The sequence below is a fragment of the Helianthus annuus genome, chromosome 17 (genome assembly GCF_002127325.2).
Source record: "Helianthus annuus cultivar XRQ/B chromosome 17, HanXRQr2.0-SUNRISE, whole genome shotgun sequence".
In the NCBI taxonomy this organism is placed as follows: domain Eukaryota; kingdom Viridiplantae; phylum Streptophyta; class Magnoliopsida; order Asterales; family Asteraceae; genus Helianthus; species Helianthus annuus.
The window spans coordinates 150,125,083-150,152,821 of record NC_035449.2 but is presented as its reverse complement, the minus strand read 5'-3'; the positions used below and the strand labels follow the sequence as shown (position 1 = coordinate 150,152,821).

At 37.6% G+C, this 27,739-nt stretch overlaps 1 protein-coding gene across 3 annotated transcripts; it reads left to right on the top strand.

The window, feature by feature from the left end:
• Positions 1 to 26,684, top strand: LOC110921715 (MADS-box protein SOC1). 3 transcript variants are annotated; one of them, XM_022166056.2, is made up of 8 exons: positions 1 to 157; positions 330 to 539; positions 23,972 to 24,053; positions 24,883 to 24,944; positions 25,067 to 25,166; positions 25,256 to 25,297; positions 26,108 to 26,149; positions 26,319 to 26,684. In XM_022166056.2, the coding sequence occupies exons 2-8, from the start codon at positions 358 to 360 to the stop codon at positions 26,457 to 26,459; spliced, it is 651 nt and encodes a 216-aa protein (XP_022021748.1). In that variant the 5' UTR covers positions 1 to 157; positions 330 to 357; the 3' UTR covers positions 26,460 to 26,684. The 3 variants fall into 3 exon arrangements, with proteins under 3 accessions (XP_022021748.1, XP_022021747.1, XP_022021749.1); XM_022166055.2 differs by having other exon boundaries at positions 24,877 to 24,944; XM_022166057.2 differs by lacking the exon at positions 26,108 to 26,149 and having other exon boundaries at positions 24,877 to 24,944.
• Positions 26,685 to 27,739: the final 1,055 nt, after the last annotated feature.

Below are 27,739 nucleotides of genomic sequence, written 5' to 3'. Positions count from 1 at the left end.
TCAATTATGGCCATCAAATCTTGCATATATCCATTCTAATTCAGGCCTAGTATTCCTCCAATCACACTTTACTCAACAGTTTTTTACACACACACACACAGAGTCACCTCTCTACTTTTCTACCTCAAGAACACCAATCTGGGGTTTTGCTTCTTTGGTAATTAGTTCTTTTCATTTTAGACATAATCTAGCAACAAAGTTTGCACTTTTTGTTTACTTTTTCAGTTATGAGAACTTTTATTTGATTCAAGAACTGAGTAAGGTTCTAGGGTTAGTGTCATTAAAGGATCTTGAAGTGGTTTATGGATTGTTTTTTCTTGATATATTAGGCATATTTCAAGAAACTTAAGAGCTAAGATGGTGAGAGGAAAGACCCAGATGAAGAGGATAGAAAATGCTACAAGTAGACAAGTGACTTTCTCCAAAAGGAGAAATGGTTTATTGAAGAAAGCTTTTGAGCTTTCTGTGCTTTGTGATGCTGAAGTTGCTTTGATTATCTTCTCACCAAGAGGCAAGCTCTGTGAATTTGCAAGCTCAAGGTTTCATCTTTTTGACTAACTTTTGTTTCTTCTTTGATTTAAATTTGTAGGTTTTTATTTTCTTCTAATTTCTTTCATGCATATATATACATATACATATACACATATGCATACATATACATACATTCATATATACATACACATATACATATAGATTGTCCATGTATGTGGTATTTAATTTCTGTGTATTATAGTTGTATGTTATGAACCTTAGGGTTTCTTTAATCCTCCTCCTCCCCCTCCTCCTACCCTCACACAAATAGAAACATACCAAGATAACACACACTCACACATTAAGATCTGAACCTTGGTTCTTTTTTCTTTGGCAACCTTGGTTCTTTTTTCTTTGGCAAAAATAATATTTCATTGAAACGATCTTGAATAGATCCAAACACCCATCGGTTAACATTCACATAGAACCTAAATTTTCTTCGGTTTCGGTTCACCTGGGGCTCAAAACGAACCAAACCACCCCTGAACACCCATAGATCCAATCGAGTTTACAATTGAAGGAAAACGAAAAGCTCTTCCATTAAAACACAAAAATTCTTTAAAATTTGAAAATATAAAAATCTCTTCCTTTTGCTATATATGCATTACTTACCCTTAAACTTGGTTTTTGTTTTGTTTTTTAAACTTTTACCCTTTTACTATTAGGAATCTATCTGTATATTTTTGTCTTCTACAGTTCCTCGTAGTTTAGTTTGCACAATTTTTAATGTACTCAGATCAACTTCGTGTGAACAAAGATTCAAGAGTACATTGCTACACAATTTTCGATGTATTAAGATCATATTCATTTTGAAGCAAACACATGTTTTTAGAGGAGTTTTGATCAGTTTGGATAGCACAAAATATACCTCTTCTAAAATATTAATTTAGATCTGAAAAACTTACTCCTTAGACATTAGTTAATAATTTATTGAAATCTTCTGACAAAATATCACATAGTGGTGTACATTTTCATGTTTTTTGCGATGACTAAAGATCTACAAACACTAACACTCTTGTCAGGAAGGTTCAGTCAGATTATAACATGGAGTATTTGTTTCATATATTCCAACTTCTTTTCTACATGATATACAGAAACTGATCAGCTTTTGCTTTTCTTCATATTTTTGCCATTGAAAGAATCAACTACTAGATACATGCATTTACGAACATAGTACAACATTATACCTTTATATATTATGTTATTTATATGTACTAGCTCAAATATATAATATTATATTACATAAATACATAATTTATGAAGATGTTTAATATTAGTTACATCTTCTGGTCTTCTAATTGTTTTGCATGAAAACCATATTTTTATTAACTATAATAGCCTAATATCTAAATTTTGCTTCAAAGTTGAAAGTAAAGAAAGATTGGATTTGATCTAGCTGTCGATATAGGAAAAAGTTACAAAAAACAGAAATAGTAGTTGTTTTCGGACCTCTTGTGATGTATATGTATTCTAAGCAATTTATTATCTGTGAATCTGCAGAGGACTTATTAACTTCATTGTTTTATTACAAGAGAAAAGTATATATGCGTACCGTTTTATTTGCAATTACTAAAATGCATATACTAATTTATAATCTTGGGGGCAGGGCCGGCCCTGAGAATCCGTGTACCCTGTTCGAGCTTGAAAAAATGTGCCCTTACACCTTAACGAAATTGGGTATTGGGCTCACTAAAGATTTAAACCTAATGCCAAAGGCGTTAATAACTAATCTAAACCTTAAGAATAGTTTTTTGAGGGGGCCTATGTTGGTGTTTGTATGGGTGTACCCAATTAAAAAAAATATTTTACATATATATATATCGGGTTTTTTATAAAAAAAAATGTGCCCCTCGAAATAGCGGGCCCTGGCCGGTGGTCCTCCCCGCCCACCCCCAGGGCCGGCCATGCTTGGGGGCTACTAAATGTGCCCCTCTTGTTACTTTTCATACCCCCTATCTATAAAATCACATGTTGTAGGTCCCTTTTCGCGGAGGATTACGAACCTAAACCTTGTTATACTAACCCACTAGCAAGTGCGGAATCCAAGCTAGTAGGCAAACCGAGATGAAGCAAGTACAAACACAAACACACAAGATTCACCGATTAACACTACTGTATTAATACGTATGAAGGTTCCGGTTACAAGCACAATGTTTACAATCAGTTTGCAAACTCTCAAAGTGTATGTGTGTGTGTTTTCAGCAGAGTATCCTCTCTATCTCTCGGATATGCTCTCTCTAGGTGTCTCCCTGTGTCTAACTGAAATACAACACACTGCATGGGTATTTATACCCATACACAGCAGGTCTGGGTCGAAGGATCCGATAGATGGTCCGAAGGATCATCTATCGATGACAACATGTTCGAATGATCAGCAATGACCTCGAAGGATAATCCTTCGAGGTCCAACAATTCGAAGCATATCTTTCGATTACCTCGAAGGATCGACAGTATCCTTCGAGGCTATCCTTCGATTCAGACTAGCATATTACAAACAGATTGACCAAGTCAAACTAGGAGGATAGTTGACTTGGTCAACTTACAGACTAACTTTGGACATCGTTTATATACAGACCGAATACAGACAAAGTACAGACACAAGTGCACCAACAAACTCCCCCTTGGCTGTAGCTTTGTCTTTATCTTCTATAGTTGTAGACTCGTCTCGAACTACGATGGTCTTTGGTCTTCGAGTTCTCAAAACTCTGATGTCCTTTCAAGTCTTCAATGTCGGAGGATCTTCAAAGTGTTCACGTCTTGAAAGCAGAGAGTGTATCAACAAACTACCCGTATCATGTAGGAAGTGTGTTGACAAACTCCCCCTTAACATAAGCTCCCCCTTGAGTTATGCTTGTGAAAAGACTTTATCTTTATGAAGTGAGATCCTTGTGGTGTTGATGATGGCCAGCGGCACTCGATCATCTTCATCTTTTGAGCGCCTTCTCGTCGTGTCTTCATTCCAAAGCTTGTCATCGACCATGTTCTCCTAGCCTTTAGAATCTGCACATGCAAGAAATCTAAACGCGTAATGAGAACAACTGCTTGGAATATAGTATAAACAAATGACACACGAATGACCATGTCACAATCAAACACCGTCCGACAGTTTGAAAGTTTAATAAATTTGTCAATTTTAGCCTTTTACTTTCAAAACATACAAACTTCGACCGTTTATGAAGATTTAGTCAGTTCGGTTTTCAGTCAGGTTTCAGGTAACGAAGACTCGAGCTCCAACATCGTACGATCGAAAATAAAGTAGAAAGAAAATCTTTTTGGCTTTTATAAAGTTTATATTAAAACACGCCTAAAATCTTTTTGGTATTTTTGAAATTTAAAAGACAACAATTTAAAATCCTTTGAGTGTTATCAAACGACATCACCGCTAATGTCGTGCTGATATGCACCAAACGACGAAACTGTTTAAAAAGAAAAACAATAAGAGCTAAGCAGTAAATAAATATATACAGACATTCTTTTTGCGAGTTTCGAGGGTAAGAGAATCATATCAGTGTACGGTCATGCCAAAACACTCTTGTTGTTCAGTTAGTTAACATTAAGGTAAGCATCCTATAACAATTATCGGTATTGTTGTCCACTTAAACTCAACTTATCAGATGTAATCATGGCGAGGGGATACGTTAAGGTATGATTTATACTTACCGACCGGTGTTCATCCACATCACGACACATTCCCGTATCAAGGTATGCACGAGAGTTCATCTTACCGGTGAGTATACCGATTATCATCTGTTTGACCGTATAAACTGTGAGATACTCACTTATTTTGATTTGAAAACAAGCCCTTTGTGATATAATCACTTATTGATGAGGAACTTGATTTTCATATGCATGAGGGCACAGGTGCAAGTCCGTGAACAGGTCAGTACTTCCGTACAGCAGAGAGACGAACTTGACACCCGGATAAATGTGATATATTATCACTTATTTGATTGGACATGTGATTGTTTATCACTTATTGAGGTCGAATGCAGTATGTAATATGTACACGTATGTATAGTATCATGGAAGATCTAGACTTGCGTCCCCGTTATTTTTCGGTAAAAGATACAACCATGATAGCCAGATGATAAGCAGCATAAAGACCGAATATCTCAGAACCTCGGCAATCTATCAAACGAAATTTCGGTACTAAGACCATATGCCAATGAATGGTTCCCACCTGGTCTTCAGTCGATTAAGATTTATATCACCCTGCACACTTTAAAATGATTGTGAGCCTACCGATACATCTTATATAGAGCTGCTTATCGTTTTACATTTAAGGTTTAAAGAGGTTTGGATAGACCACTGATGTACTATCATTTTCTCTTTTGCTCGCCAGGAAACTCATTTTTGTTTTTCTATTGTTTTTGTGTTTTTGAAATTTTTCGATGTTTTTGGATTTTCCGATTTTTGGATTTACTCCCCCTAAAATCAATAAACTAAGAGAAATTTAAAAACACACAAAGATATTTACAAAAATGATTTTCCGATGTTGGTTTACTCTTGCTTGACCTTAATGCCGTTTACCAATAATAAAAAGTCAAATCTTGATTTGTCAAATGCTTTGGTAAATAAGTCGGCACGTTGGTCATCGGTGTGGACCTTAACAACATCGATTAGCCTTTTCTCAAAGCAATCACGTATGAAGTGATATTTGATTTCGATGTGTTTGGTCTTTGAATGCTGCACAGGATTTTTAGTGATATCTAAAGCAGCAGAATTATCAACGTAAATAGGAGTAGTTAGGAATTCAAAACCGTAGTCCCGCAATTGTTGTTGGATCCAAAGAACTTGTGAGCAACAACTTGAGGCAGCAATGTATTCAGCTTCGCATGTTGATGTAGCGACACACGTCTGCTTCTTGCACTGCCATGTGACTAGGCGATTTCCTAAAAACTGACATCCAGCCGTTGTGGATTTGCCGTCGATTTTACATCCGCCAAAATCAGAATCACTGAATGCGACCAAGTCAAAGTTATTATCCCTAGGATACCACAGACCGGTGTCGGGGTAAGCCTTCAAATAACGAAAAATCCTTTTGACAGCTGCAAGATGTGAGGCCTTCGGATTAACTTGATATCTGGCAAGCAGGCACGTTGGGTACATTATATCTGGCCTTGATGCTGTGAGGTACATAAGGGATCCGATCATCGCGCGATAGTATGAAGGGCTAACAGGTTCACCCTTCAAGTCAGGAGTTATTCCGTGATTAGTTGGCAGTGGGGTACCAATGGGCGTTGCATCGGACATCTGGAACCGGCTCAAGATGTCTCCAACATATTTAGTCTGATGGATGAATATCCCAGACTCCATTTGTTGCACTTGTAGGCCCAAAAAGAAATTCATTTCCCCCATAGCACTCATCTCGAATTTATCCTGCATGATGCGCTCGAAATTCCTACACAAAACATCATTAGTAGAGCCAAAAATAATATCATCAACATATACCTGAACCAGAAGAAGATCTCCATCTTGTTCTTTGATGAAGAGAGTACAATCAATAAGACCTCTTCGAAAACCGTTCTCCAGCAGATATGTAGATAAGGTTGCATACCAAGCTCGTGGCGCTTGATGAAGACCATAGAGAGCTTTGTTGAGCAACCAAACCCGATCGGGATGGACAGGATCTTCAAAACCTGGAGGCTGTTCGACATATACCTCTTCTTCAACCACACCATGTAGAAATGCACTTTTGACGTCCATCTGGTAAACCTTGAATCCTTTGAATGAGGCATAAGCCAAAAAGATCCGAATAGCTTCCAGACGTGCAACTGGTGCATAGACTTCGTTGTAGTCGATCCCTTCTATCTGACGAAAACCTTGAACGACTAAACGAGCTTTGTTTCGAATAACCACTCCACGGTCGTCTTTCTTGCATTTGAAGACCCATCGAGTGCCAATCTTCTTGTAGTTCTCAGGCTTTTCAACAAGCTTCCAAACACCAAGCTTGTGAAATTGCTGCAATTCTTCCTGCATGGCTTCAACCCAAGCACTGTCTTTCAAAGCTTCTTTCCACGACTTTGGTTCTTCTTGTGACACGTAACATGCGAAGGACCAGTCATTTTGTTGACCAGATTCTCTGATAGCTGAATACAAACCAGCATTCCGGTTGTTTCTCAGCTGATTACGCGTCTGCACACCGCGATGGACATCTCCTATGATATTCTGCTGGGGATGGGTATCGTGAATCCGCATTTCAGGATTATCTGGCACACGAGCATTGATACCCAAATTGTTAAGATTAAGATCAACAACCAACTCCACACCAGGAATGTGGGTAGAAGTGGATGCATTCCCTTCAGCAGTATCTATATTCTGCGTATGAGGTGTATCACCAGAGGCACCTTGAACAGGAGCAGCTGGAGCTGAAGATCCTTCGGCTGCATCATGATATTCATCATCTTCAGAAGAGTCATTATAATCAGCAGCATCTTCAAAAACCTCATTTTGAACCATATTGTTGACTGACGAAGAAGCTTGAGGGTCAACAACAATAGGTCTAACCAATGGTGAGACAGCAGCGTTGTCACTTTCCAACAACATCCGAGCCGCTGCTGATTCTTCGTCAAAGGTTGGCAGATTGAAGGAGTCAAATAGCCCATCATAATCGAACATCCACGGATCACCCGGAGCCCTAACAGGACTCGTATACCTTTGAACCCTAACTTCACTCCATAGCTCAATCTTTTTGGTAGCTAGATTCCAAACACGAAAATTCGGAGTAGCATATCCAAGGAAGAAGCCCTCGATAGCTCTTGCACCAAACTTTCCATCTGGCTCAATCATAGTACAAGGAGCACCAAACAGTTCAAGGTAAGAAAGATCCGGTTTCCTTTTCTGAAGGAGTTCGAAGCAAGTCTTGCCATGTCTCTTAACTGTAAGAACTCTGTTCAACGTGTAGCAAGCAGCCGATACAGCCTCTCCCCAGAATTGAATAGGGAGTTCTGACTCTACTAACATTGTTCTTGCAGTTTCTATAATCGTCCGATTCTTCCTCTCAGCGACACCATTTTGTTGTGGAGTATAACGAGAACTGTACTCATGAAGAATGCCTTTAGAAGTACAAAACTCATCCATAACTTGATTCTTGAATTCGGTTCCATTGTCGCTTCGGATCCTCTTCACTTTCAACGTATAGAGATTCTCCAACATTGTAAGAAGATCCTTGAGGATGCCAGGAGTTTCACTCTTGTGTGCCATAAAGGATACCCAAGAAAATCTAGAGTAGTCATCAGTAACTACTAAACAATAAGCATCACCAAACGTTGTCTTGTGCTTCATAGGTCCAAAAAGGTCCATATGAAGACGTTCGAGAGGCATGCTGACAGTGTTGATTTTCTTCAAAGGGTGAGACTTCTTTGTTTGCTTCCCCTTTTGGCAAGAGACACATATATCTTGTAGATGAAAACTTCTCACAGGCACACCATTCACAAGATTATTTTTCACCAAATAGTTCATCTTTCTCAAGTGAATGTGTCCCATTCTCCTGTGCCAAGATATAGACTCCTTTTCCGTGGCTTTTGAGACAAAGCAAGTGACTTGTGCAGATGTTGTAATCGCCTGGCTCATGTCGAGAATATAAAGATCATTAACTCTCGGAGCCGATAAGAGAATCCATTCTTGTGGAATTTTGAATCCAGGTTTCAGCACATAGCAGCCAGCGTCATCAAAAATCACTGAGAACTTTTTATCGCAGATTTGCGACACACTCAGAAGATTGTGCTCAATTTGCTTCACATAATTGATCTTATCAAAGCACACGATACCATTGGAGATACTTCCTTCTCCAGTGATGTACCCACCTTTATCACCCGCAAAAGCAACATACCCTCCTCTAATATTTCTCACGTCGTATAGGAGCCGTAAGTCGCCAGTCATGTGCCTGGATGCTCCACTATCAACAATCCAATGACTATTAATAGTTCCTCCTAGAACATCCTGCACATGTCATAAAAACATCAGTTGAGAATGGGGACCCAAGCCTTAGTGGTCTTGGGTCGTCCCTTGGCATCACGAAAAGTGAGCTCGATCTCTTGATGATTTTCAAGAACAACTGCTCCCCCTGAATTGTCACCCGACTTAGGTAACCAAGTTTGATTTGGCCTGCCAGATTTATTTTTATAAACAATTTTTGAAGTTTCTGGTTTTACAGGTTGTGATACACTTGGTTTCCTTTTAACTGTTTGAACTTCAGTTTTTAAAGCCTTTTCAACAGTTTTTATGTTCTTACGTCGTTGTTTAGTTTCTTGTTCTTTCACAGTTCGTTTATCCTGTTTAGGTGAAACTGATCGACGTTGAGGGTGAACTGTTTCAGGTGGAGCTTTTTCAACCAATTTCTTCTTTGGAGCATTTGGGCAGTTTCTGATAATGTGCCCAATTTCTCCACATTTGAAACAAGTTCTCCTTTCAACAGACTTAGGAGAACTTGATCGACTACCAGATGTTGAACTTGTAGAACCTGAGGTACTTGCTCTTTCATCACACCCGTTTGTGTGTTGGGTGTAATTGTTATCACTGTTACGTTTTAAAATCTTGACTTGTTGTACAAAATCAGTGTTTGATTTGTTTTCAAAAGTCTCAATTTTATCTGTACCTTTTGACGCTACAAATTTAACATCTTTTCCTTTCTTCATGTAACGAGCTCCTTTTGATTCAACCTTAGCCTTTGGCTTTGGAGCTCGTTGTTGTTGTTTACCCTTAGAAGCAGTCGATTGTTGAGTGGTTGGAGATTTTTGATTACCAAACTGTTTTCTAATCTCAGCCTTAGGAATTGGATCACATTGTGTTACCACAATTCCCGGAAGTGTTTTTCCCAAAAATTTGTTTGTATTGTCTTCAAAGACTTTGTCAATCAAAGATTTATTTACATTTTTAATTGGAAAAACATGATCTGAATAGATTTTATTATCTCCAACCAAAGTGTACAACACATTACTGCTTTTAACAGTAGACACACTTGTCTTATCAACCTTGACAGGATCAATCACTTGCTTCTTGACAGATGGAACCTCAGGAGTATCAGGATCACAAAGGATGTGATTCTCTCGTGGAATATCTACTCCTTTCATCTTGCTAAGTGATTTATCCTGATCACTTACAGCCACTTCTGATTCATCATCCGATGTCTCATAGTCCTCGATAATTGGAGGACTTTGCTTCATGGATGGTGAAGTTTCTTGTTCCTTAGAGGCTGTGTTTGAAGAATTGTCCGGTTTGAACCCAAGGCCAGTAGCAAACTCCTCAACATCAAGAGGCACACTGGGTTCATACCGAGGCATTTCTTCCTCGTCAGGCATCTTGGTATAGTTGTTCATCAAAGGGGGTGGACATTTGTTATACCCTATGCCTTTCTGATTTCCCTTTAGTTGTTGAACATCGATGATGTGATCAAGCACAAATTGGGAGTTGGAATAACTATCCAATTTCTGTTTGATCGCATCATATTCGCATTGGGCAATGGCTAATTGTTTTTTAGTTTCTTCCACAATGTTAATATATTCATTTATACTTACTTGCTTGTGGTAAACTACTTTGTTAACCTCGGACACATTTTTCTTTAATGTTTCTATTACAGATTTAAATTCTTTTTCATTCCGAGTTAAAGCCATGTTTGCCTCTTTGCATTTCGACAGTTCAACAACCAAATTCTGGTTATGACTATGAAGCTTTTCTGATTCAAGCTTCATCTCTGCACATGATTTACAAATACTAGGAGCAGGTGGTTCAGAAGTTACCTGACTAGTAGAGGCTGAGCCGTTTGCCATAAAGGCAGTTTGAAAAGAAAAAGCTCCATCTTCAGAAAATAGCTTTTCCATTTCCGTTGATGTAGCAGCAGCCTTCCTAATCAGAATTGATTTCTGACATTTAAGCTCATCAGCTTCATTCAGAAGATCCTGAATATCTTCACCTTCTTCCTCCTCATCAGGCTCTGAGTGATTATCCCCAGAAACAGAGCCTTCTTCATCCGAACTTCCAGAATAACCAGAACTGTCATCACTCCCAGAAGATTCTTCTTTATGAACATGCTCGATGACCTTAGCATACAAAGCAGTTCCACTTCCCTGATCACCTTCACCAAACTGCACTGACCAGTCACATCCTTCATCAGCTTGAACAGCCAAAGCCCGATTGTGATTGGTAGTTCCAGGCTGTCCCTGATTGTTATTCACTGCCACCATCCTCCTTTCACGGTTTTCTTGTTGGGCATTCACATTCGTCTGGTTTCTGAAAGGGTTGTGATTGCCGTGTTTTGTTGGTCGAGTGCACTCACGTTTAAAGTGCCCTTTCTCGCCACAGTTAAAGCACGTGACGGCATTAATATCAAACCCATACTTCGTGTTTTTCTTTCCTTCCAACGAAGTTCTTCCAGTTCGTGCCATGAAATCTTTTGCCCTTCTAACCGCACTAGCAAAAGCCCATTTAATATCCATCAACTCCATTTCTTCCTTGTCGATCTGATCATAATCTTCATTGGTCATGTTGATGTTTCCAAGCTGACCTGCTACCAAACCACAGTATGCACTGACCATGGTGTTGATAATTTCCATATGTTCCTTAGCAACTTCAATGCTAAGGTGTGAAAGATTTGAGTTGTCGACTCGGATTGTGTGATGACTTTGGGGTTGAGGTTGAGGATTGCTTGTATAGTGAGCTTGCTGTTGTTGTTGTTGAGGTTGTGGTTGTGGCTGTGTTGGAACAGGAATGTAGGACCTCAGATCGAATTGAGGTTGTGGTGGAGCAGCTGTTGATTGAGGAAATGGAAAGGAACTTGAACTTGTATTGGACACAAATGCAGTCTGCAGCTTAGGTTGCTGTTGCTGAGCTGCAGCGGATCTTGCCAAAGCATCGAATCCTGGAAGATACATTTCTGTATTCTGAGGAGCTGGGGCACGCCTTGCTTTCCTAATTTCTTCATCATTTTTATGTTCCAGCTTTTGAATGAACTCGTAGATGTTGACTTGATCTAGAGTTCCAGTATGCTTCAACAGTTCAATGAAAGAACTCCACTTTGGAGGTAAGGCGTCAGCAAATCTACTCACCATCTCTTGTTGAGTAGAGACAACTCCATAAGCACACATCTCACTAATCAAATGATAGAAACGTGTGATCATATCATTCAGAGTCTCGTTTTCCAAAAACTGAAAGGATTCAAACTCTTTCTTCAACAAATCATGCCGAGATTTTCGAGCAGCTGCATTGCCTTCTCCTCTAGCAACTAAGGCATCCCACAATGCTTTCGTGGACTTGCAATATGAGAACTGATGGTAGATGTCTTTGTTGAGTGCTTGAGTAAGTGTGGCAAAGGCCTTTTTCTCCAATTCATAAGCCTTCTTGTCATTTTCAAGCATGTTGGCATAACCCTCTGAAGTTGACGCAGCAGTTTCAAGATTAGTATTGAATGCATTGATGAAACACGTCCAAAGATCAGTACTTTGCCCTTGAACATATGTGTGAAAACGGTTTTTCCATGATGGAAAATCGTTCATATGGTTCAACTTAGGTGGACGATTGTTGCTGCCAGTTTCACTCTCACTAATCAGAAGGTTCTGAAGACTTTGACTTTGATTGGATACCAAAGCCCATTGACTTGGACTGATTGATGGCTGTGGAATCATACTCTTTGCCCAATCTGCAGCAGTCACTAACTCTTGATTGGTTCGTGAGTCTAAACTCCAATCCCATGGACTTGTACAGCTCATTTTGATCAAATATTAATTGAGATCCTTCACAAACACAAACTGTTAAGTTTAAACAGACAAGAATTGAAAGATAAAAGCCTGTTCGAAAGATCAAGACTAGTTCGAATGATCAACAGTGATCGAAAGATTACTGTTGAGTTTCGAGCAAAGTCTTCGAAAGATTCACAATGAAAGATCCTTATCTTTCGACCAATTATCACGAAAGATTCACAGTTCGAAAGATCTTTATCTTTCGAATACTGATCTCGAAAGATTCACAATGAAAGATTCTTATCTTTCGAGATGAATACTTATCTTTCGGACTACTATCTTTCGAAAAGATTCCACACACGAAGGATACTTCTTAGACTTCGAAAGATTACTCGAAGGATGCTAATCTTTCGAGCTGTCTCTGATCGAAAGATGATCTTTCGAAGTCGAAGGATATCTTTCGGAACTTTCTGACACACTGACACAAAGTTGACGGGTAGGTGAGAAAGGTGATGGGTTGGTGCACAACTTTCGGCAGAAGGTATGTGCAGACCCAACTTTTCACCAAACTTTGAAAAGTTTTCCCAAAATGGACAACACCTTATCCACAACCAGTCGCCGGAATTATGAACGGAAAATGGCCGGAAAAATCAAAGTCTCTTAAAAACAAGTTTTCAAGTTACCCAACCCAACCTTGAACACTCCCGAAGGTTTAGAAACCGTTTTTCAGTTTAAACAAGCAAGAAAACCACCAAAAACGGGTGCTAAACCAAGTGTTCAAACACACCAAGAACTTGAACAACCCGGTTTTAAACAAGGTAAAGAGCCAAGCTCTGATACCACTTGTAGGTCCCTTTTCGCGGAGGATTACGAACCTAAACCTTGTTATACTAACCCACTAGCAAGTGCGGAATCCAAGCTAGTAGGCAAACCGAGATGAAGCAAGTACAAACACAAACACACAAGATTCACCGATTAACACTACTGTATTAATACGTATGAAGGTTCCGGTTACAAGCACAATGTTTACAATCAGTTTGCAAACTCTCAAAGTGTATGTGTGTGTGTTTTCAGCAGAGTATCCTCTCTATCTCTCGGATATGCTCTCTCTAGGTGTCTCCCTGTGTCTAACTGAAATACAACACACTGCATGGGTATTTATACCCATACACAGCAGGTCTGGGTCGAAGGATCCGATAGATGGTCCGAAGGATCATCTATCGATGACAACATGTTCGAATGATCAGCAATGACCTCGAAGGATAATCCTTCGAGGTCCAACAATTCGAAGCATATCTTTCGATTACCTCGAAGGATCGACAGTATCCTTCGAGGCTATCCTTCGATTCAGACTAGCATATTACAAACAGATTGACCAAGTCAAACTAGGAGGATAGTTGACTTGGTCAACTTACAGACTAACTTTGGACATCGTTTATATACAGACCGAATACAGACAAAGTACAGACACAAGTGCACCAACACATGTAAACTTACCATATTTATTCTCTATACATGTCATATTTTTTTAAAAATATTCTTTTTGTTACAAAACAAATTTAAAAGTGTAAAAAAATATTGTAGACGTTTTTGTTTTCAAAATTTTTGTTTGTGTTTTATATTAACTTAAAAAACATATTTTTTAAAGTGTTCGCTTCGATCGAAAGTTTTAAACTGGTTTTAACTTGCTTATAAAATACTCCTTACACTAATTAAATCTGAACTTATATAGATTTTTAATTTATAGTTTGATAAAATTATTTTAGTGTCAATTGTTTATTTGTTCACTTACATAAATGGTTTAAATGATTAATATGCGCTAGGGCTATAAACACTAATTTAAAAGAAAAAAAACTTATTACTTTTTAATAAATAAAAATTGTTTATTATTTTATAAACACATTTAAAGTATTAAAAATTATAAAAATAAGATCTTTAAAATACAAACTAGAAGAGGAAAAAACATAATATAGACTTTTTTTTTTTTTTAAAAAAAGAGAGTTCAAAACTTTTTTTATTGTTTTTATAAAAAATGTTAGTATTTATTTATAAACATGTTCAATAAAAAGCTAATCAAAATACTATTTGAGAAAGTGTCTTTAAAAACAATATCCGAGAACTTAAAAAAAATGTTTTTTAAATAAAAATTAAAAAAACAATTTAGAAAAAACGTCTGTAATCTTTTTTTTTTTTTTTTTACAATTTTAAATTTGGTTTGTAACAAAGAGAATACTTTTTAAAATGATAATTTGTATAGGGGGTAAATATTACAAGTTTTAATGTGATTTTATAGAAAATGGGTATAAAAAGTAATAAGAAATGGTACATTTAGCCTACTATAATGTTGTTTGTACTTATAAACCGTGTAATTACTGTCTGCACATAAAATAAGGTATAAATACTTTACACATAAGGCCACACGGGGTGGTACCCGTGATGGCAATAATTAACGCGTGGAAAGCAAAGTTCCCACCCCGCCTCCTTAGTAAAACGCGTTATACTAGCACGAAATCTGATTTTCGTTATTTTTATCACGGCGTTAGTTTTTTTGTTTGTGAGGGTAGTTGTTGGTTGGGGGGAAATTGTTGGGTGTAGTGGTGAGTGATGACCACCCCCACTAAAAAAGTTGTGAATGATGAAAAAATGGTTGATGACATGGCGGAACTTGATTGGTGCTTGTGAGTGATAAATTCTATCACTAGTGAACCACCCCCCTCCCTAATGACGGAAAAATGTTCTTAAAATTTAAAGAAATGTAAATCTATATGTCTAAAAATGAGTACAGATTAAGTTTTGCATGGATACCACATTACAGTGTGTACAACAAACTTTAATGTATCATCGGTAAAACAAAATAAACGTGATCTATCAATCTATCATGTCCAAATATGAATACCTTTTCATATTACTATTATTCGTAGTTTAACAAACGCAATTTATATTAATACAGATCCGTCTTCATAGCAACTTAAGGCCACGCATTTTAGTAGGCTGATTCATTACATCTTCAATTGATGAAATTCGAATCAACGAAATTTATGGCCACAAGTTAATGGCATGATAATTAAGTGTATATCGATGGATAAAACTGAAATACATACACTAAATAAGAGCCAATTTCAAGAATCATTAGGTGGTTTACAATTGTCCCTAAGGACATGTATGGTGGTAAGGTGTCTCTCCTCTATTCTAGAAGTGGTTTACCGTTGAAAAAAGGTGGTTCACACTTGAGCGGAAAAGCATAATTAATAGCTGTGCATTATAAATTATGTTAACTGCCTAAGTGTTATTGCAAAAACCTAAGGCAACGAAAAAAGAATAAGGTCAGTTCATTAGATTCAAGATAATAAGTTTTGAACCTATTTCAACAAGTAATAAGACATGGATTATGATGTATGAGATTAATTCGATATATGAATAAACCAATTGCCATCTTTCTACCAAGATCTGTTAAGCAATTTTTTTTTTTCTTTGTACTTTTACAGCTCTTGGCTAGATCTGCACTACAAGAACGGGGCACCTTTAGCGGCGACAGCTGTCGCCGGTATTGACTACTTTTGTCGCCGCTATTGACAATTAGCGGCGATATGTCGCCGGTAAAGGGTCGCCGGTATTGCTCGGACGCTATTGCCAGTTTGGCGCCGCTATTGATTGTGTCGCCGCAAATGCCTCTACCGGAGATTTTGCCTGAAAGTTTGTCGGGGACGGATTTCCAGGTTACAAAATGATTTTGCTTGAAAGTTTGCCTCTGCCGGAGATTTTGCCTAATAAATTGGTTATTTTTTTGAATGATTTATTATTGAAGACAAAGAAGTTACAAAAAATAGACAAATTATACATTATAAACAAGAAAAAATCTATACATTATAAACAACACAAAATCTACATACAATGTCAAGACTGGAGTTGACTTGAGCTTTTCGCCGGACTTGAGCTATTCGCCGGACTTGAGCTTTTCGCCGGAGTTGAGCTTTTCGCCGGAGTTGAGCTTGTCGTCGGAGCTTGAGCTTTTCGCCGGAGTTGACTGGTACGGCCGGAGCTTTTGTCACCGGAGTTTGACCTGTCACCGGAGCTTCTCTCCGAAGCAGCATTTTTTGAGGAAGAAAGGTGAAAAGGTTTGTGTGTTTTTTGAGAAAGAGGATGAAAAGGTTAAGTGTGTTTGTTTGAGGAGGAGAAAGGTGAAAATGTTAAGTGTGTTTGTTTGAGAAGGAGAAAATGACTGCCATTGGATCATGTTTGCATCAAGGGCCAGGATCAATCAGCTTTTGCAGCACACGGATCACACTTTTAGTGGAGACAGATGTCGCCGCTAATGCTATCATCTAGTCGCCGCTAATGCCCTTTAAATCCCCAACCGTTAGATCAGGATAAGGATCAACGGCTGGGGTTTGGTTTCAGACTCCGGGACGCGGATCGACCAATAGCGGCGACATTTTGCCTGTCACCGCTAATGGTATCGCCGCTAAAAGTGGTCATTTCTTGTAGTGCTGGCCATCAATATAATCTCTTTGTTGGGTAAAAAGTAGATCAGTTACTAGGTGTGTCTCTTAATGTCACTAGTTGTTATCGACATTATAGGATTGGAAAATAGTGAAAAATGGAAAATCAGAAAGTTGCGACCAACTCGATGATGTGGGCCCAAGTGTGGAGGAACGGGCTATTTTGTACTTGGAGGCCCAAGACCGCGTAAGAAAAGGGCCTTCACTAAAATGGCCCTAACTTGGGCTACGGAGGTCCGTTTGGGGCGGTTTGGGTCATCGTCCGGGCCGAAAAAACGCTTATTTCTATTAGTTTTTTCCATTTTTATGTTTTTTCAAGTATTTTGGGCATTTCGTTTTTGGGCTTGTGTTTGGCCCGTTGTCTTTTTTAGGCCCGTTTCGAATTTCTGTCATTATTTATATGTCCCTTTAGTGAATGAAACAATCAGACTTGAATTTTGAGAAAAGTTATTTTTCACTTCAAATTCCGTGGCCTTTGGGTTGCAATTTGGGGGTTGGGGAAGAGACACACGGGTATTCGTAGAATCAACGTGTTGATCTTCGTTTATCGTATCACACGCTGCATCACTCGAAGATATGGTTTTTTGGTAAGTTTGTATACAAGTAACTGAATGTGATATTATTTAATGGGTTTGTGTTCTACGTAATAAGAGCTTCGCAACGAATCAAAACATGTCTAATATGGTTCTAAGATTAATGAGATATTTGATGCTCAAATTTGTGTCTATGAAATGGAAAACCTGTAGAAATATAGGTGTGAATTTATCAATCATAAAAGGCGGGTAAAACTTCACAAGGGCTTATAAGTGGGAGCCTTCTGTGATATTGTTTTCTTTGTGACAAGGAATAAGAGAGGACCTTTGAGGATGCAAAGCACCTTCATACACGCACCACCATAGGCGGTAGGCATAATTTGAAATTTTGATAGCGCACGTTGCACTTAACAGCCAAAAGTTGCCGCTGCTTGCAAGTTACTAAGAGTTACTACAAATAGGCATCAACATGAAGTTTAAAAAGTACTAAACAACTAAAACTTAAACTTAAACTGATGAAACTGCAATCCATATATATAATACGTTTGACACGTAAGTTTAACGTTGAGCGGTTTCTTCTCTGATTCAACCTGTCAACTAAGATACTACCTTAGAGGACCCGGGGCACTCCCGTGATAATATCACGGAATAAAGTTCGACGCGTTATATCCCACCGCCGGTCCTATCTTCAACGCGTTAATCTTCCATGGAAACCGATTTTCGTGATGTATTCAACGCGTTATGGTTTATTTTTGTGAGGGTATTTGTTGGTTTGGGGGAAATTGTTGGGTGTGGTGGTGAGTGATGACCACCCCCACTAAAAATGGTTGTGAGTGATGGAAAAATGGTCAATGACATGGCGAAACTTGATTGGTGCTTGTGAGTGATAAATTCTATCACTAGTGAACCACCCCTAGTCCCCTTAGTTGACATCAAATTCTTCAATAAAACTTTGAGGGGTTGTTTGGCAACTTCTGACTGGTTAAGTGCTGAATCAGTAAGAGGTCCGAACCATTAAGTGCTGAACCAGTAAAAAGGTCTGAACCATTAAGAGTCAGTAGGATGCTTAACCGTTTAGAGGCAAACGCCTGACTCATTTAGATTAGAGGTCTTAACCATTCAGATTTTGTATAAGGCTTAACCATTCAGAGGCAAATGTCTTAACCATTCAAACATCTGCTTGCGAAACAAACAATCTGAACCATTAAGTGCTGAACCAGTAAGAGAGGTCTGAACCATTAAAAGGCCCATTAAGAGGTAAACAAACAGCCCCTGAGACACTTTGTATCCTTTGGAATATACCCGAACACATTGATTTAATACACACTAATCTCTTGTAAAAACAAGACATGCTCTTTTTTGGTATAATCTAGGCTTGGTGGTCATCTTTGAGCATACAAAAAATAACTTATGGTATTGTACCCTAGGAGATCGACATATATGGTATTAGATGAGACCAAATTTTCATTTTTAAGAAAATTGTTTCAAACACGAGGGCTCAAAATTTTGTTTCTGCTCTTTCATCACATTTTCTTTGTACCCGTTGTAATCCTTATAGTTAAACCGCCCAATATATCCGGTTGAACAGTCCGATACACCCAGTTAAACTGGTTTCGAGCCAAATCCGGTACGGTATAAGAACCGGATTTTAAAATATTGCCTGCAATAATGACCAATAGCTACATGTTTTATGGCTAAAATCCTCTGATCAAATGGTTTAATTTTACAAGAAACCTTGGTTGCAAGAAGTATGAATATTGAATCCTTTGATAGTTGTTTGGGAGATGGATGGTAGGGTGCGAAATTCTTTTCGTACTTATTAGATGGATAAGCTTATTTCAATTAGAGCACCTCCAACAAGAGATCCCATGACTTGGTCTGCGCAACAACCTAGCACTCAAGCAAACCTACTTGTTGGAGGAGGTGGTCCGGTGGGAGGGAATCCGGTGGAGTGGACCGGTTTGGTTTGGAAGGAGTGGGGACCACCCACTCACAATAGTTTTATTTTTTTAGTGTAAAAAACGGAGTGTGAGTTAGATGTTTTGAATGGTTTATTGTTGGAGGAAAAAGTAGAGTTTAGATTGATAGTGATTTTGAATGATATGACATGCTAACTAGGCAGTTTGTTTATGAACAAGGTTTAACCATTGTAGATGCTCTTAGATATTCTTACTAAAAGCAAAATTACTTGCATATCCATCAAGGTGAGATATGAAACCTATTTCCATGATCTTTTCAATGGTACTAGGAATTAACAAGAAAAAAATGATACCTCACAAAACAACGACCACAATAAAATATTACTACTATCATAATATTACCACAGAAGATGTGAGTATAGCTTCTAGTAAGATGGAAAGAGCTAAGTGTTGGGTTAATCGATTATTCGCGGTTTAGTTCACGGGTCATGCCGGTTCACGTATACGGGTTTGCGAAGGTTGCGGGTCAATAGTGCAAATGAATCAGGGGTAAAAGAGTCAAAGTTTGCACTATAAGGTTAAAGTATTAAAGTGTCATGTGTGATTAATTCTGAGCACATGCAAAATACAAAGTTGAGAAGAGTCAAAGATGACCGAGTAAATGGGAGCTAAAGAGCTAGTTTGTTGGTAATGCATGGGAACGTGAACTTAGTTTTATTAGCATGTGTTCGTTTATTCTTATAAATAGGATAGTATTTCTTCTTTTGCAATATACACATATTTTTAGTCGAATTCAGTAGCAAGTTTTGCATATTTCTTTCTGCCATTTATCTTCACATATACTACAAACTTACATACATAATTGTGAGTGTTTCTTGAGTGAGTGTGGGACCTGAAACCAACATTTGGTATCAGAGCCTAGGGCTTAGGAAGCGGGTTTGAAGATCGGAGGAAGCCTCCACCACCGGCGGGTGTGTCGGTCGGTGGAGGGCAGGCGTAAAAGGAGTGTTCAAGACAGTAGGTGGCTGTTTTCAGATTGTTTTGAATCGTTAAACGAAAAACAGAAAGGTGTTTCGGATCTACTGTTGTTACGGGTAGTACCGGTTTAAAAAAGGGAGACCGGTAATTTAAACATCAGTTTTTCAGTGTTGTTTTTGGGACTGTTATACAATGAAAGATGGAGATCGAGAGGTGTTTTTGGTTCGGTCGTTGTCGGGTTAAGACGACGGGGGTGCCCGGTGATAAACACTTGTTTTTCGGGGCGGTTAATAGTGATCAAAAGAAGGTTTAAGGCTGTTCGGATGTTAGTTGCGGGTTTGCGGAAGCCTTGATCGGATTGTTCGTGATAAGAGGAGACCGACGTAGTGCGTGAAAAGCGGGCATAATGGATCCGTCAATGCAGGTGGCTTTGGATTCGTCTCTTTGGCAAGGTGAGAAAACGGAAGAAGCGGGTGGCTTGTTTTCTTTGTCGGTGGAGAGTCTCTTGAACAAGGGTGATCGGAAAAAGGTTGTTGAAAAAAAAGGAGGAACATGGTGGTGACATTATAGCGTTGGAGTTCAATCGAGTGGCTTTGGATGTGACCGGGGAGAGGTTGTTGATCCGTGATAAGTCGTGATGTTAGTGAACGGTTCCAACGGGATGTCATGTGACATGTTACAAGCGTGGTCGATATGATTCGGGTTGAACCTAGTTGACTTTGGGCGTGACCGATGGTGGTTGGGGTGTCCGGTAAAAGACGTGATGGTTTGAAACCAAGGTGGTTCGGTGCTACAGTGAACAGTGAACAGGGCGAACAGACACCGATTAAGGGGGTGATTGTTGGGTTAATCGGTTGTTCGCGGGTTAGATCACTGGTCATGCCGGTTCACAGATACGGGTTCGCGAAGGTTGCGGGTCAATAGTGCAAATGAATCAGGGGTAAAAGAGTCAAAGTTTGCACTATAAGGTTAAAGTATTAAAGTGTCATGTGTGTGATTAATTCTGAGCACGTGCAAAATACAAAGTTGAGAACAGTCAAAGGACCAAGTAAATGGGAGCTAAAGAGCTAGTTTGTTGGTAATGCATGGGAGCGTGGACTTAGTTTTATTAGCATGTATTCGTTTATTTGTTCTTATAAATAGGATAGTATTACTTCTTTTGCAATGTACCCATATTTTTAGTCGAATACAGTAGCAAGTTTTGCATATTTCTTTCTGCCATTTATCTTCACATATACTACAAACTTGCATACATAATTGTGAGTGTTTCTTCAGTGAATGTGGGACCTGAAACCAACACTAAGGCGGTTGGCCTGGATAATATCCCCGTTGAGTTAAGTTATGGAAGTGTTTTACGACGAATGGAGTTTAGTGGCAATATATTTGTTCAATATTATCTTGAAGATCCTTAAGATGTTGGGTTAGTTGAAGAGCAGTGTCTTAGTCCGTCTCTACAAGATTAAAGGAGGACCCGATATTGTGGTAACTACATGTGCATTAAGCTCTTAAAGCATACTATTAAATTGTGGTAAAGGGTTATCAAGACAAGAATTTGACGACAAACTCCGGGTACCAGTGAACCAATATGGATGATAGAAAAGGATAGTCTGATGAAGCATGAATTGTATATGGTGTTGATCAACCTTTGAAAGGCTTATAGTAATGTACCTCATCAAGTGATTTGGGATAGTCTCGAGGGAAAAGGGATTCGTTGGGGGATATGTTAAGATAAACACACATATTATGATTGTGCCAATGGGAGCCATAGACTTATTGCCTGTGGAAGCAGGCCCCCAAGGATTTGCGTTATAAATTAAAATTTTTTTCCTGAATGGTAAAGATCCCCCCCTTCCCTAAATATACATCTCTCAAAGATTGAATCTTAGTCTCCTTATAAAAGTTAATTTCTCATGATCACTAGTCCAACGCCTCACAAGGATTGAACCAAACTATAGTTCTTATTATTACTCTTTTTAAGCTATTCGAGGATTGAAAACGATTTAAATATTACATAATACTCATTTAGAAAAATATTATTAAAATACATAGTGCCTCAATACGTGAAACTCTAATCTCACGCCTAGCGCCCGTGTCTCGACTTTTGGGAGTTAGGACCCAAGCGCCTTGGGGTGCCTTGCACTTTTTTGAAACCAACATTAAAAGTGATGCAATTTACCTCATTTAACAAGGCTGGTGTTAGTGGAAAGCACACATAACACTCTTTTGTCACAAGAGGTTCCAAATAGGATTAAATGGAAAATTGTATTATGTTGTAGTTTCCCCGACTATATTATATGAGACCGATTATTGGGCTACCAGGAAGACACAAACACCAAAGTTTGAGGTATCGTACATGATAATGCTATGTGTGGCCATACGAGGTCAAATAGGATAAAAATGAAGTTTTGGTGGTAAATCAGGGGTGGCACACACTTCATATAAGATAAAGGATGGGAGATTGAGATGAGTTGAGCATATATAAAGGAGACAGATGATGACACTTGTAAGAAGCATAGAAACCCTCATAGTGGGGGGATGAGCAAAGACAGGCCCAAACTTACATGATATGGGCAGAAAAAATTAAGTTGGTTAGAATTGCACATTCATAAATACAAGATCGATTATATAATTTCCTGAAAACGCCGTTGATAAAGGTTAGGATTTTTGTGTAAGATTTGTCTTAACTTAGTCTTAATGTCTTGGATTTTCTAACTTGTTCGTCTGCCTTTCTTTTTAGACGTCAGCGCTAATTACTTTATTGAGGTTTTATGATTTATTTTTACTCTTCTTTCTTTTCTTTCCTAGTATTGTTACAATTTTTACTAGTTTTATCACTCCATTTGTTATTGTTTATTACAATTTTTGGTTCTTTTGTTTTTTTTCTTATATATCCTTTAAGTTATTCATGATTTTATTTTGTTTGATAAAAAGTGCTTTTAGTCGAGGGTGTCTTATTGTGGTGAACATGCTCGATCTCTACCTCCTGTGATATGATAGAGAAGATGTTTGCTTTTTATTCATCCTTCTTAGACCCTACTTTATGAGTTACATATTGCTAGGTAAGTTTATTTGTTGGCCTAATTGCATGTGCAGTTGCTAAACTTTATACGGATAATCTTTTTAGCAACTAATAGACCAACAAAAATATTATTTTTGTTAAATAAAGATGTATGATTAATGAGCAGAAAAATTGTCAAATCAACAATAGTTAAATTCATCATAGCAGTCCATTAGTCCTATCAAAAAATTAGGTTCGTGGAGAATAGGAAGATTTCGTTAATTGATTAAAGAACTAAGCAAGAAGGGTTTCGATTGTATCTTAGACTAAGCGGTATGGGGGCCGGCTTAGGCCGGGCGAGGCCCGACGCCGGTCCCCCACACCGCCCCCTGTCCCGTCCTGTCCTTTCCGGCTCCCACCAGCCGATCTCGCCAGGCCTCCTTCTCCTCCCTTCTCTCACATATACCTATACATACACACATATATACACATAAAGGGGTTCATCCCCCACCCTCCTAGGTTCATCACCTCCAAGCCACTCCTACGTGGCGCCGACATGACGACCCATCCCCTTAGGGATGAGGCTCTCCATACCCACTGGTCTTAGAAGTTTAGAACACTTTTTATGACAGGATACAACATCCTTGAGTTGATTTTTCCTGTTAGAGTTTCAATAAATTATGTCATTTCTGAACTAAATTATTAGCTTATTTTAATTAGGGCATACAACACACATTTGATATAAGAATATATTTAACTTTTTGAAACATTTCTCACTTTTTTCTTAGAGATAAATGAGGTCATTATTAGCATATGAATTTTGTATTTTGAATTTGTTCAGCATGGAGGAGGTTATTAATCGTTATAGGAATCACGTAAAAGATGTTCAAACCGAAAATTCTGTGACTGAAGAAGATGTTCAGGTTTGTATTCCTTCTTAAATGATCACAGTCGTTGTTGTTCTGTAGTTTAAACCCTAATCTTTTCTTCAATTCAAAAATGAATTCCGTCAAAAAAAAAAAAAAAAAAATGATTCGATTATAAATTGTTAAAAAAACTATAGATGGTTTTTAATCCTGTTCTTTCAACCCTTCTGAAGGTGTTCTTAAATTTAGGGTTCTCCTTTGCAGATCCTGGGTTTAAATAAAATATATTTGAGTTTTGAAACGCTATTGGTTTGTATGATCAACTTGAATTAACAAAACCTATACAAAGCATGACAAAGTTATTTTAAGATTTTAGAGTTACATTTTTATTTGGCAATATGGGAGTTAGCATGGTAAATATTATATCATTATAAATAATAATAATAAATGTGTTACAATCAAATAAGCTTCTCTTAGGACATACTCAAAGTGGCCCGTCATAGAGACGCTATTGACAATCTAATTCTACAATGTTTGAAACAATCGTTTGAGGTTGTACCAAACCGCCATTTCAAGGTTAGGGCTGCCCCCTACTTTTAAACGGCCGTTTGAGGATTCATCGAATGACTATTTGAAGGTTAGAGCTTGCGTGATAGCTCCCTTGCCTTTAAATGACGGTTAGAGTTTTTCGTACATACTTGAGCATACCCATCATCCTCGGAGGCTATTCCCTCCTCATCATACACGCTTTATGGATCCACTTGTAACTTTTTATAAAGTGCTACAAAGAAAACTTGTTGTTGGCTTGTCCATCTCGTGGAAACCCTCTACTTTTATTCAACACTTTGCATTTTGCAACATGTTACTTACAGTATTTTAGTGGCAGCATTTGAGGCAGGAAACGGAAAGCATGGGAAACAAGATAAAGGTCCTAGAGCTTGCAAAGAGGTTCAATTCATATTTTGGGTTCTTATTCCGTAATTATAATTACAACACATGCGCTTGTAAAAGCTAAGTTCAACAGTAGGATCGATATATGCAAAATCGACATAACATCTATAACTTGACAGAAAACTTTTGGGACAAGGACTAGGGTCAAGCACCATCGAGGAACTGCAAGAGATTGAACATCAATTGGAGAAGAGTATATGCACCATTCGAGCTCGAAAGGTTGAGTTTTTACATAGAAGAAAAAAAGAAATTGACTCTCAACAACTAGTTCTTTATCTTTTGATTTAATTTTTATTTCTATGTTTCAGATGCAAGTCTATAATGAACAGGTTGAAGAGCTACGAGCAAAGGTAGTTTCAGAACACTTTAAATTGTTCTATTTGGAAAAAAAACAATTAAAAAAATAGTGTTTTGTGGTCGTTCACATTGAGTTTATCAAAGTAGGCTTATAAAACTTTATAGGATTAGTTCTATAATGGTATAACATGAACTTGCTTTCAATGCTTTCAAGGTTTACGAATATAAGAATCCAGTTAGTTCATCATATTGTAAAAAAAATTGTTTATCCAGCTAGTTCATATTGTAAAAAAAGCCTGTTTACATATATTGTGAAACAAAAATCACGGAGAGAGTATATATATGTAAACAGAAACCATATAATATAACAAATTAGATGGTACCTGTTAATTCATTTTCAGTATTTTCTCTGCATAACTCTAATCTAATTACTTTCAGTCACATACCCTAATAACCTAATAACTGAACTTTTCATGTATAAATAAGAAAATTTAGATATTAATAATCCAAACTATTACTGGCCATCTAACCAATTGCACTTTTAACTTCACTTTCGCTACAAGGGCAATCTCAATCAAACGTACAATTCTCCCTAACTTTCATTTATGTTTTAATAAAAAACAGTTACAACATTCTAGTTGAAATAAAATGTATCCCTTGTTCATCTGGAGCAACTGGAAATACTTCTCTGTTAGATTGAGATTTTCCTTGTCATTGAAAATGAAAGATGGAAATGTCATCAGTCAAATTGCTAGCATTGATGATTATTGGCCAGTGATACAAGATTTGGATTATAAATTTGCATTAAGCAAATTTGCTACTCATGAAAAATGCATCATTTAATTTCTTTCGGAAAATTACAGGAGAAATTGCTAGCTTCTCAAAATGCAATGCTTAGTGGAAAGGTAAGCATTGTCATTTATATTAGTTCATTTTAAATTACAGCTGACTTAACTAATTTTGACATTAAAAGTTGTTACATTTGTTCTTGATACTAAAATAGAATTATACAGTCTTGTAAACTGTAGACTGAAAATGAGAATTAACGACACCCGGATTGGATCTTTATTTCAGTGTCTCGCTCGAACCAAAGAAATGATAGAAGAACGACGAGCAAATTTTCAAACCATGAACAACGGAGAGAGTTCGGATGTGGAAACAGGATTATTCATTGGATTACATGAAAACCGAACCAGGCAAGAAAGACCAAAATGAATACAAATTATAGGTAAGACACATATTATGCTACTGGTGTTCCATTTTATGTGTTACCTATAATTTGCGGCAATATATATTGTTCATGTGAAACTAAATTGAAACAAATTTCCATTCTTCAGTTCTTGTACATATGAATATCTGACAATGATTTTACTTATTTTCATTGTTGATGGCATCTTTTGTGGATTTCCAGAATAAAATCGTTTTGGTGTCACATTTTCATATTACTCTTTTCATATAATTCTCTTCAGTTTTATTCAAGTGTACTTTGTTGCCATTATATTCATATCAGGATGATGAATAAACTTTTCGGTTTCAGAAAACATACGAGAACCTAGCAAAACATAGGGAAATGGAAATACGACCTTTAATGTATAACATAAACATGATATTCACAGAACTCCTAGGGAAATAAAACTTCTAGGGGCTCCATTGCATACCATAAAGTTTTGTGACACAATAAAACGTCTAGAGGCTCCACACATGGCGTTATGTGGCCCAACAAAACTTTTAGCGCTCCATTCCATACCATCCAATCAGAAAAATAAATTGATCTAATTTTATTTTCATACTTCAAATAAACTTCTTATATTTACATAATATAAATTAGCAACAAGATGGTGCTTTGAGGTGTTGTACCTCATGTTTGGGGGGTTTTTCATTTTTTTTTTGATATTTTATTTTAAACCCAAACTACTTGATTTTGTAGCTTTAAACCAAAAGTTTTTAGTTTTTTCAATTTAACCTAACAACTTTTTTACTTTAAACTTTGATCCCCTATATTTTTTATATTTTGCAAATTTTTTTCGTTTTACGTTTAGTTCTAAATTTTACGAGTTAAAACGGCACAATGTGTGTGTCTGGTTCAACGATTTTACGTTCTGTTATATGCTTCGTTCTAAATTTTGCGAGTTAACATGGCGCAACGTACGTGTGTGGTTCAGTGTATTTACGTCGTCTATTTTTTCCCCTTTAACAAGTTCGTCACAACGCGCGAGTCCTAAATCGAGTTTGTTATTATTTTCTCTGTTTTATATGTCGATTTAATTTCTCAACATTAAGACGCCGCAACTTCAATGTTGGTAGTCGTTGGCTGTAGTATGACATTGATGCTATTTATCACGGTTTTACGCTCCCGCCACAACACGAATTTTATCCTACATAGATTTCGTAAACAGAGGAGTTATTCAATGTGAAAGTGATTTATAGATGATTTATGAAACCATACAAGTCACAAACGAAATCCTAAATCCTACACAAGTATAAAGACAAATAAA

What these genes read in the sequence shown, in the direction of transcription:
- LOC110921715 (XM_022166055.2), top strand. Translation starts at nt 358, where the DNA reads ATGGTGAGAGGAAAGACCCAGATGAAGAGGATAGAAAATGCTACAAGT. An exon ending in TGACTGAAGAAGATGTTCAG is followed by an intron (nt 24,054 to 24,876) that starts GTTTGTATTCCT and finishes ACAGTATTTTAG; the next exon opens with TGGCAGCATTTGAGGCAGGA. An exon ending in ATGCAATGCTTAGTGGAAAG is followed by an intron (nt 26,150 to 26,318) that starts GTAAGCATTGTC and finishes TCTTTATTTCAG; the next exon opens with TGTCTCGCTCGAACCAAAGA.